Source organism: Portunus trituberculatus, chromosome 27 (assembly GCF_017591435.1).
Source record: "Portunus trituberculatus isolate SZX2019 chromosome 27, ASM1759143v1, whole genome shotgun sequence".
In the NCBI taxonomy this organism is placed as follows: domain Eukaryota; kingdom Metazoa; phylum Arthropoda; class Malacostraca; order Decapoda; family Portunidae; genus Portunus; species Portunus trituberculatus.
Genome location: NC_059281.1, coordinates 15,283,071 through 15,294,901, shown reverse-complemented (window position 1 = coordinate 15,294,901; position 11,831 = coordinate 15,283,071). Strand labels below are relative to the sequence as shown.

The 11,831-nt window shown below is 42.0% G+C and overlaps 1 protein-coding gene across 1 annotated transcript in view; it reads left to right on the top strand.

Moving 5' to 3' along the window:
- The window catches only part of LOC123509768 (ceramide transfer protein-like), a 19,415-nt gene extending 8,115 nt beyond the window's left edge, over window positions 1-11,300 (top strand). The window contains exons 3-12 of the mRNA XM_045264288.1: window positions 285-401; window positions 1,964-2,060; window positions 3,051-3,182; window positions 4,317-4,549; window positions 4,979-5,182; window positions 5,689-5,847; window positions 6,355-6,580; window positions 6,769-6,977; window positions 7,530-7,662; window positions 7,951-11,300. Coding sequence (XP_045120223.1) covers window positions 285-401; window positions 1,964-2,060; window positions 3,051-3,182; window positions 4,317-4,549; window positions 4,979-5,182; window positions 5,689-5,847; window positions 6,355-6,580; window positions 6,769-6,977; window positions 7,530-7,662; window positions 7,951-8,120 — 1,680 coding nt within the window. The 3' untranslated portion in view covers window positions 8,121-11,300. The remainder of the gene's footprint in view (window positions 1-284; window positions 402-1,963; window positions 2,061-3,050; window positions 3,183-4,316; window positions 4,550-4,978; window positions 5,183-5,688; window positions 5,848-6,354; window positions 6,581-6,768; window positions 6,978-7,529; window positions 7,663-7,950) is intronic.
- The last annotated feature ends 531 nt before the right edge of the window (window positions 11,301-11,831 follow it).

Sequence of the window (11,831 nt, the reverse complement as noted above, 5' to 3'; positions counted from 1 at the left end):
AATCACCTCACTGGCCTTGGAAAACAGTCGTGGTGAGAGAGCTAAGCATTTCTGAATACTGACCTTAAAACTAGAGTGTATGAGTTTTTAAGGTGTTTTTATGTTTCTAGAGGCAGAGTGACAAGATTTCTACACTATTAACTGGAGAAACACTCTTGAAAACCCCGCTAATCACCTCAGTGACCTTGGAAAACAGTCGTGGTGAGAGAGCAAAGTGTTTCTGAATACATACCAAACCACCTCACTCTCCCATCTCACCTGCCTCACACCTCTCCTCTCTGCAGCCCCACGAGATTGACGAGTGCCGCTTTGACGTGTGCCTTAACGACTGCGTGTGGTATCTGCGCACCAGCACTGAGGAGGACAAGCACCAGTGGGTCGACGCCATCCACCAGCACCGGGTCAGTAAGGGAGCAGTAACAAAGGGGTGACAAGTTCTCTCTCTTCTTTCCCTCTCTGGTAGGCAACAAGTTTTCTCTCTCTCTCTCTCTCTCTCTCTCTCTCTCTCTCTCTCTCTCTCTCTCTCTCTCTCTCTCTCTCTCTCTCTCTCTCTCTCTCTCTCTCTCTCTCTCTCTCTCTCTCTCTCTCTCTCTCCTCTCCCTCTTTGACTGGTTACAAGTTCTCTCTTCTTTCCCTCTCTGGTGGGCAACAGGAGTAGTAGGTGGCAAGTCAAATGGCAAAGCTTTATTCTCAAAATTATAAGTAAAATCAAGACATTTCATATATCAATTGTGCAGTAAGATGTGTATAAATTAATGTTCTTTACCCTACAGTGCATAGTAGTGTTTATCATTAGTGAAGTCACAACAAACCTATAAATTTTGTGCTCAGCCAAGTGGTGAGTGGGACGTGTCAAGATAGCCTTCATAAACAAAATAGTAAAAGAATTTAGTGTTTTTTGGAGGTCAGATGGCACATTGATCTAAAGTCAAGAATGTCATGTGCTGAGTGTTAATGATGGTATTAGTAGTAGTGATAGCAGTATGGTGGTACTAGTAGTAGAAGCAATAGTATTATTAGTAGTTATAGCAGTATGTTAGTAGTGGTAGAAGTAATGGTATTATTATTAGTGTTAGCAGTATGGTAGTAGTAGTAGTAGTAGTAGTGATAGCAGTATGATATTCATGGTAGTAGTAGCAGTGGTATTATTAGTAGTGATTGCAGTGTACACCATCTCTCCATCTACATATTAATGAGACATCTAACTGAAAAGTTAGCCAAGATGAAGCTGGAAGTCATAATGGTAGTAATGATAGTGATAACATAACATTGAGAGAAGCTGGAAGTCATAATGGTAGTAATGATAGTGATAACTCTGGGACATGAATAACACTCAGTCACTCCTCGCTCTCCTCACAACAGTCATTGGATATCATTGCCCCTCACCTTGACCTTGAGGGCTGAGACGGACTAGAGCCACTTTAACTCAAAGATGGAGTGGCAATTGCACATACCACACATACTCAGGAGAGAAGCTGGGACATTCCAATCATACCTATCCTCTAGAACACTAGTATACTCATATGTGGGTCTTTTTGTTTGAACCAGCTTTCCCTTCTTACATAAAAAAAAATAATAATAATAATTGTATTGAAAGCCAGTGAGGTGAAGAAATTTTGCCATATCATTAGAGACAGAGACAGGGAAAGCAATACATAAATTTTTAAAGAGCAAGAAGGAACTGCATCAAACAGCAGAAATACCACTAAAAATGTGCTCCAATTCAGAAAGATGACTCAGAATAGGAGTCATTGTACATCCAACCTCTTTGTGATGGAAAAGGGACATTAAGTGATAAAGAAGAAGAAAGGAGAATCTGAAAGGAAGCTCAAAGTGAATTAAAAGCTGTACATGGAATATTATCACTATTTTCTGAACTGAATTACCGGATACACTCACCCAGTCCTCAAGTACACATCTGTTTTGATACACTAGCATTGCATCTTTTGTGTCTTGCCGGCAGGAATGTGATGGTTTGAGGCGACATGGTTCAGCCCTCTCCCTCACCTCCAACACCCTCTCCACCACCTCAGGCTCCTCCTCAAGAAAGCCAAAGGTAAGTGCTCATTATGTGTCTGCTTGCACCTCTCCTGCAGGCATTTTTAACCCCTTCAGTACTGGGACACATTTTTTACCATGAGTTTGGGTATGATTAGACAATTTTATTTACATTAGGAAGGGTTTATGGAGATGAGACAATTAATGGTTGGAATTTTCACTATTCTAAGCCCCACATAAGTTTCTGAAATGATGTAAAGTCATTAAATAGTAAGTGAAATGAATATGAAAACTTATCATAGCACTGAAGGGGTTAGGACATGGCAACTCCCTTCCTGCTTCTGTATTTCCATCTTCCTATGACTTGAAATTTAAGAGGAAGGTTTCAAGACATTTATCCCATACTTTTGACTAACGCTCTTGGACCTACTTGAGGACTGGCATGTAAGTGGGCCTTTTTGTTTGATCGTTTTTGTCTCCCTTGGGCAGATTTCTCCTCTTACATTAAAAAGAAACGAAAATATCAAGGGTGGATGAATGGAAGGGAGTCAGTACAGGTTGCTAGAGTTAATGGAGACCTTAAGAAGACTAGAGAAATTTATGGATAGTGGAAATAGGTGGAAATTTTCTTTAAGGACTGTCGTGTAGGCAATGTTTTCTCCTTGTATCAGTTTCAACTAGTAAGAATAAGAGTGTTTCGTCCCGGTATCAAAGCTTTCCAGTTGTGTGAGTAGAGATTTATCAGGTGTTGTTAGGAATACGTTTTATTGTTCCACCAAGTGTTTCAGGGATGCTTAACCTCTTCAGTACTGGGATGCATTTTTACCTCGAATTTTGGCCATGTTTAGATGATTTTATTGACAATAGGAAGGGTCTGTGGAGGTCAGAAGACTAATGCTTACAGTCTCCACTATTTTAATCCCCCACATGAGTTTCTGAAGGTATCTTAAGTCACCAAATAGTAACCAGAATGAATATGGTACTGAGGGGGTTAATATAAACAAGACAATGGTAGTGTTAATGAGTCACCTTTCATTGTATACTCCCTTCAGGGCTGAGGGAGAAACTAGCGGAGATTGACACCTACCGGGACATTCTGATCCGCCAGATGGACACACTGCAGTCATACTTTGATGCCTGTGCTGATGTTGTCAAGGACCTGAAGACCATGGAGGCACCCACCTGTGAGTACTGCCCCTGGTTATCCTGGCCAATGGGTGCTGGTGCTATAGTCTGTCTACTCTAAAGTGGCTCCTGGATTTCAAACATTGTAGCTTATTAATAATGTAATTGGTTTGATGTGAATAATACTTGTTTTTTGTTGATCAACGCACTTATTACAAGGACAGCTCACGGTTTTCCTCAAGGTCTGACAACCACGCATTTCCTGGGACACCTTTCAAACCGAGACCCAGGGGCCACTTTAGAGTTGACAGACTATAGTGGTGGTGCTGGTAGTGAAGAAGAATTATATTGCAGTACGATAGAGAATATAACCACTTATGAACATTACCCCTGGCCACCCAAGACACCTGGGTTCATCATTGGTGGTGACGGTGCTGCTACTAAAGATTGTGTTGCAGTATAATGCCCTCTTGTGAATATTGTCCTTAGACTCTTGAGTTTATTAGTGGTAGTGGAGGTGGTGGTGGTGTGTGGTGGACAGAGCTGTGTGGTGTTATTACTAGTGTTACGGGTGCTAGCATTGTGGTGAAGGGAGTGTTTTTGGTGAAGTTTGTGTTGTGTATGAGAAAGGATGAAAAAAAGGATACTTGTAGAAGAGAATTATTGTACAGTTTCCATAAAGGAGTGTCTTCATATTGCTGTGGTCCTGAACAATTCACTTTCTCACTTTATTATAGAAGAATTGGTTGTGCAGCTTTCAAATCTCATAGAAGATACACTACACCCATGGAGATCACATTTTTTTTTTTTTTTTTTTTTTTTTTTTTTTTTTTTTTAGGAAGCAACTTTGACACACACACACACACCGCGTAGTGTAGTGATAAGCACACTCAACTCACAATCGAGAGAGCTGGGTTCGAATCCTGGTAAGCGGCGAGGCAAATGGGTAAGTCTCTTAATGTGTGGCCCCTGTTCACCTAGCACTAAATAGGTACGGGATGTAACTTGAGGGGTTGTGGCCTCGCTTTCCCGGTGTGTGGAGTGTCTTATGTGGTCTCAGTCCTACCCGAAGATCGATCTATGAGCTCTGAGCTTGCTCCGTAATGGGGAAAACTGGCTGGGTGACCAGCAGGCAACCGAGGTGAATTACACACACACACACACACCACTCTCATCACACCAACACACTTCAGGTAACGGCCTTGAGCCAGAACACGAGAGTGCAGTGGAGGCAGCAATAGCCTTGGACGGCGGGGCGGCGGCTGAGTCCCCCACACCATCCCCATCCCCCTCAGCGGCAAGCCTGGGGCAGCGGAAGCACTCCCCGCCACGCCACCCACACCCCCACCCACACATCACCAAGGAAACACTACAGAAGCACGGGGCGTATGCTGCAGACTTCAGAGGAGAGGCGCTGACCTTCAAAGTGAGTGTTGGGTGACAGTAATGAGGTGTGCCATTAACCCCTTCAGTACTGGAACACATTTTTATCGTGAGATTTGTGTACGATTAGACCATTTTATTGACATCAGCAAAGTCTATGGAGGTTAGAAGATTATTGGCCACAGTCTTCACTATCACAATCCCCCACATAAGTTTCTGAATCTGTATAAAATCACCTTAGAGTAAGTAGAATGAGTATGGCAATGTGTCATGGTACTCAAGGGTTTAATACTCAATAAATTAAGATAAGAAAACTTTAATTGAATGACCAAGGACTAAGCTTAAGTGAGTGTAGGATGACAATAGGAAGACTGTATTCCATTAGTTACTTACTTACTTAGTTATTCATAAATGAAAACAAAAACTACAAAATTGTGATCCTGAATGACTAAAGACCAACATGACTCCTCAGGCCACCACTGCCGGCATCCTGGCCACCCTGAGTCACTGTGTGGAGGTGATGAACCAGCGGGAGGACTCCTTCAGACGGCGACTGGAGCGTGAGGCAGAGAAGCGGCGGCGGCTGGAGGAGAAGCTGAAGCACGCCCTCTCCCAGAACACACAGGAGGGGCACACTACGGCCAGGGTAGTGGTGGTGGGTGGCCCAGACTATGAGGTGAGAGGCTGTGGTGTTTGTTGTGTTTGTGTTCTGTGATTGTTGTGCCTTATTATCTTATCCATGTTATTGTTTTTATTTCAGGAAGGATCTTGATGTTTATTGGTGTTTTTTGTTTATTATCTTAGGAAGGATGTAAGTGTTTGTTGGTGTTCTTGCATCTCAAGGCGTGTTCATGTGTATCATCACAGTTAATCTTTTGTAGACTTCTTCCTCCCCCTTTTTTTCTACTTTTTATCTGGTCTCTCTTTTCTATCTGTTTACACTGTCAAGTTGAGAGTGTAGTATTGCACAGCCAGAAGTTGGGGGATGTGCCTAAAGTTTATAATGTCTTCCTTTCATTCTAGATTTCTTCTTTTCCATATTTTTTTATTATTTATTTTTATTTCTATTTGATTTCATTATTTTTATTTATTTATTTATTTATTTATTTATTTATTTATTATTTTTTTCTTTATTCATTGCTTCTCTCTCATCATTTTCCACCACCATTTCTCCTCCCACAGGAAGGTCCACACAGCGTCATTGGTGAGGACGAGTTTTATGATGCGGTGGAGTCAGCGCTGGACAAGATGGACGAGGAGGAGGAGTTCCGAGAGCGGCTAAGACAGAAGCAGCGAGCAGCACCCCAACAGCTGGCCACCACACACCCACTCTGGCCCCAGGTGTGTTCCCTGCCTACCCTCTCTTATCGTGCCTTTGAAATGCATGGATGACTTAACATTGACCTAGATAGTTTCTGGACAAGTGATGCATTATTGTTGTCATTCCTCTTTCTTGCAATTAGTGGTGGACCCAGGGGTGGGGTTGAAGGGGCTAAAGCACCCCCCCTTTTTATGAACAAAAATAAATATAGATGGTGCAGGGTAACAAATATATATGGAACTATAATGTAACAAGGCTTTCTGAAAAATCTAAATCAGATTCTGTGATTCACAGTGAATCTTTGAGTTCAATAATTTTACGTCTTCCCCAGGTTAGCCCCTGCCAATTTTTACCTTGGATCCGCCACTGCTTGTAAGATTTGTCTGTGTCCTTTTCTGCCATGATATAATATAGGTAGGTATGGTATGCATAGGAAAAGGAGGTAGGGGGAGGATGGTAAGCAGGGTACATTCAGACTATGTAAGTATGCCCACTTCATGCTACAAGACTCCTTCTTCTGGCTGCAGATTGACAAGCTGACAATGGAGCAGCTTGGATACGCCCAGCAGGGTGTGGAGGGCGGAGTATGGCAGTTGTTTGCTGAGGAGGGCGAGATGAAGATGTACCGGAGAGAACTTGAGGAAGGTGGTCTGGTGGTGGACCCCCTCAAGGCCGTCCACCAAGTGCGGGGTGCCACGGCACACGAGATGGTGCACCACTTCTGGTCCCCAGATGTCAGATTTGAGTGGGATAGTAAGTGTTGGCAAGACCAGAGACCTGCAGGAGGGAAGTCTGGTCACCACTCACCTTGTTTTCTGTCTTCATGCAGAAGGGTGTTGAGGGGGAAATAAATGAAGACCAAGAGCACATTTAGGTCATAACACTAAGAATATGAGTGTAGTGAGTAACAATCATTGACCTCCATATGTGTCTGTCCACAGCGAGCATAGAGCAGATGACAGTGCTGGACCGGATATCCGAGGATACATTGATCTTCCTGCAGCTGCACAAGAGGGTGTGGCCAACTGCCCAGCGCGATGCTCTCTTCTGGTCACACATCCGCAAGATCCCACCCACAGACCCAGCCAACGGAGACGCCTACGACACCTGGATCGTGTGTAACCAGTCCACTGACCACCCTGACGCCCCGGTGAGTGGCTGGTGGGGCAGGTGGGGCACAGCAAGGAACAGCGGGGCGTACTGTGGGGAATGCTGATTTAAATATTTAACCCTCTTCAGTACTGGGACATTTTTACTTTGAGTTTTGAGTATGATTATATAATTTTGTTGACATTAGAATGGGTCTATGGAGGTCAGAAGATTAATAGCCAGAGTCCTTACTATTTTAATCCCGCACATGAGTTTCTGAAGCTGTATAAAATCACCAAATAGTAACCAGAATGAATATGGAAATGTGTCATGGTACTGAAGGGGTTAAGGAGTAGCTACAGAAGGAAGTGTAATAATGTGTCAGTATTGATGTTTTTCTTATTTGTTTCAGCAGTGCATGACTATTTTTTGTTTCCCTGAGTGGCAAAGAAAACCTAGCTGTACCTTTCATCAGCATCTTTTTACAGCACCCACTAGAACCAGATAACATTTTCCTGCACATCATAGTAACAGCACTCAGTACAAACAGATTACACTCCCCTCCATAGCCTAGGCACAGCTCCCAGCGGTGAAGCTCATGTTGTCCCCACAGAAAGATGAGAAGGTGGTTCGGGTGGACTTGACGGTGTGCTTCGTGTGCCAGACCTTCCTGGACCCTCCACCACCTGAAGGGGAGGCACCCACACGGGACAACCTCCTCACCAAGATCACCTACTGTTCTGTGGGTGAGTCACAAGAATGGAAGGCAGAAGGTTGAATGGCTTTACTACTTTATTGCAATCTTGTCATTAAGTGAACTGTGATAAGCATCATAGAGAAGTGTTGAAGAGAGATAGATGACTCAAGAGGCTTTCACTATACACTAAGGAAATGCCAGAATAAGGAAAGTAGTTTTGTTAGATTGCCACTCCATTGAGGAAAACACTAATGACAAGGTGCCAGAGATAGAGGTTGTTATTCTTTAGCTTCACAGTAGACAATAAGACATAACTGTGCTGTAATCCTTGATACAGTTAACCCCGGTGGATGGGCGCCAGCTTCGGTGCTGCGGGCGGTGTACAAGCGAGAGTACCCCAAGTTCCTGAAGCGGTTCACCCAGTATGTGGTGGACAAGTGTGCCGCGCAGCCCATCAGCTTCTCCGGCCTTCAAATCAAGGACCACAGCAAGCACTGGAGAGGCTGAGGTGCCCGTGTGTGTGTGTGTGTGTGTGTGTGTGTGTGTGTGTGTGGCAGGCAAGGACCAGTGCAAGCAAGTGGCCAAGGCTGTGATTAAAGCAACAGTAAATCAGCAAACCACCAGACTCCATCATGGCCATTGAAGTGTGTGTGTGTGTGTGAGGCCAAGTGCACTGCCAGTAGGGTCTCCAGGGTGTGTGGGTGTGTGGTGTGGCACAGTACAGCGGTGACAGGAGGGATGCAGGGAGGTGTGTGACCCCAGTGATGCAAATCTTGCTATCTCATTGAAATGTAATGTTCAGATTCTCATGTGTACATTGGCACAAAATTTTGGATGGTTACTATAGGATCACTTGATGGATGTTGAGAGAGAGAGAGAGTGAAAGGAAAGTAGTACAAGATTTTGGGTGGTTTCTTTATGATCATCTAGATTTTGTGGGCCATTAAGTGTCGTGTTTCCAAGGAGACAGAAAGAGCACAAAATTTTGAAGCAATCGTTACACGAATTCGATTTTATGGCTGAGTAAATGCCAGATGTTGAGAGAGAGAGAGAGAGAGAGAGATGAAAGAGTCAGTTTTATGGCTGAGTAAATGCCAGATGTTGAGAGAGAGAGAGAGAGATGAAAGAGTCAGAGAGAGTCAGATGTTTCAATTAGAGTAAAGAGTGTACCTGGTGCATCAGTTGTGGGATGTGTCTGATGCCAAATGCAGTTTATAGCAAGGTAGGGCAGACATGTAGGGAGAGAAAGAGAGAGGAGATAAAGCAGTAATTCACCATAAACAACCTAACCAAAACCAGTGCTTGAAAAGATGCACAAGGAATCGTGTGTGTGTGTGTGTGTGTGTGTGTGTGTGTGTGTGTGTACAGATGTTGCTGAAAATATGCCAACTCTATATCTATATAATATATATATATATATATATATATATATATATATATATATATATATATATATATATATATATATATATATATATATATATATATATACGTATCTGGATGACCTTGTATAAAGCAAGATACATACATGACAAAGTAAACTGTTGCTACCTTCATCTTGTGTCGGCATGAGAGAGGCTGATGAACAGAAGAGTCTTGGGATGAGATATGATAATTACTGATCTTTCCTACTCCTTCCACCAGACAGCCGAGGAAGAGCAGGTGTGTGTGTGTGTGCATGTGTGTGTGTCACAGGTGTGTCTTGCAGGTGTGTAGTCTTAACGGAGGACCTGATTTTGCTGTGATTTTAGCCGTTTCCCCAGGAGGGTGTCCAGGAAGGCAGAGGCCTCGTGCCGTCCCCAAGAAATGTCCTTGTCTTGTGTTGTTCTTCTTGTTTACTTTCCTTTGTTTTGGAGAATTTTTCATGTGTTTATTCAATTTTATTCTGATCACTTTAGTTTTCAGTTTTTATATATTTATTCAATTTGTTTTCATGATGTTAGCTCTCATTTTCTCATGTTCATTTTATTGTTTTCCTAATTTGTGGTTCTTTTTAAACTAGATTTTCATAATAAATATTTTCTTATCTTTCATGCTCTTTCCTTCCTTTGTATATCTTCTATACCTCACCTCCTCAACTCCTCACCTGGGCTTTTTCCACTCCCTCACATCAGCAAGCCTTCTTTACATATGCACTTGTGGTTTTCTAGTTCTACATTTCACAATGGATGCAATAACTTTTTAATAATTACCTGAATATCTCATTTGATGCACCTTGACTTGTTTGACATTGACACAACCCACTAACAACACCACCAGGATGTTCTGAAAATCGGTGTCGTGTTGTAAATTCTTCCGGAAAGAGATACTCAAGGTCACAATGTTATGAACTAAGGTGTTGGGATGGACTTTATTTTCCTCGTGCTTTCATATTCTTTCTATTTTGAAAGCCATTTTTTTTTTCCAGCACTTTGCACAGCTCTACCTTACTGAATTTGAAGAAATATTTTACATACAGAGAGTGAGTGAGATTATGTATTTCTATTCTTTCTATTACTAAGCTTTTGATCATTGTCTTGTTAATAGGATAGTCACTACTCATCTTCAATGTCATGGTTGTCACTTTCTGATATGGTCATGGTCACTGGTTTATATGAAGTAAGGTTATGATTATTGCTTTAGTGTGGAGACAAGAATCATCACCTTATTCTTAGTTATGATTTATTATTGCTCTGTTGTGCTTTGTCATGAAGGCAAGGACCATTACTTTGTCTTAGTCATTATTATTATTCTGTTGCCAGAAGAGAATTGTTTTAAGACTATGGTGGCTGTTACTTGGTCCTGAAGGGAGGGGGCGTCATTACTTTACTAGCAAGGTGACGGTCTTTGCTTTGTCACAAGGGTAAGAATCATCACTTTGTGAACCAGATGCAGACAACTTTACTCTTAGGACCTTTGTGCTTGGTGTTATGAATACCTCTGTGTATCGTCTTGATTCCTTCATCAGGTGCCTTATTTCCTTAAGCTGGCTGGGCAGGACTTTCCTCCACGCTCACCCAGTAAACCCTTGGAAATGTCAGTGTGTGTGTGTGTGTGTGTGTGTGTGTGTAATTCTAGAAACTCGTATACTTCCCAGTAGAAGGTTGTCTGATTCTTAGAATTTTTACATATTCTATTTTTGTTTGAGAGAGAAAGAGGCTCTGGTACTCCCACATCTACTCCTAATGTCCTTTGTGTGTGTGTTTGTGTACATGTGCAGATCTTAGCATTTCCACATCTGCTGTCTTCATTGCACTCCTGATTACATATGGCATTTACTATAGGAAGAAATAATTGTTGCATGTGATATAAGTAACATAGCATTCATCTTTCTGAAGCATTTCACAGAGGGACAGACAAGGAGAGAATACAGTCGGACAGGTGTGTGGTGTGGGGCATTATCAGTCATCTCTCTAGTTAATTTAACCTTCTCACCACTATTTAACACATATTCATCACAAGCTACCATAAGACACTGTTCACCACCCAGCTTAAAACATTACACTGGCTACACCAGATCAATCTATTAATTCAATTCTGTTTTCTTTGTTGAGGGTGTTTGTAAGGATTTTGTACCAATGGTTTATGTATTGTGAATCATTGCATATCACAGTGACAGGGTGAAAGGTTTACAGGTTAAAATGATTTGCATTAGTACTGAGAAACCTCACCAAGTATCAGCCAAGAGACACAGGGTCAGTCAGTGTTCATGTGTTAGAGGGAGGCAGAGAAGTAGTGGGTTTTCAGCTCTTTTTATACAAGAGAGTAGTGTATTTTTCAAATGGGATGTTTAATTAAACGGGGTTTAATTTTATGTTCTGGTGGGTATTACTATGTTTTATGAATTATAATACTTACCTAGGATTGTGTGGATAAAGAAAGTCATCTTTTTTTGTTTGTATGTCTGTGTATGGATGAAGATCATGTGTGTGAGAGCTTGACATAATGTGAGTGAGGACATCCATAACATCTGTGTGTTATGATGCATCATATGTAACAACCACAAACATTTAAATAGTGGTATCAAGTTTTTATTTATCATATACTAAAGCAGTGTATGTAAATTGAGCTGGTGATGCTGTTATCATCTACTTATATATATCATAGAAGTTCTATAAAGTCACACAAGTGATGGTGTGTATTGGAAGGATATGTTATCATTACTGAGATAGAATTTTATTACTTCATGCCAAAGATGACAGGGAGTGTGTGGTAGAGCACCAACAGGATGTGACTCTG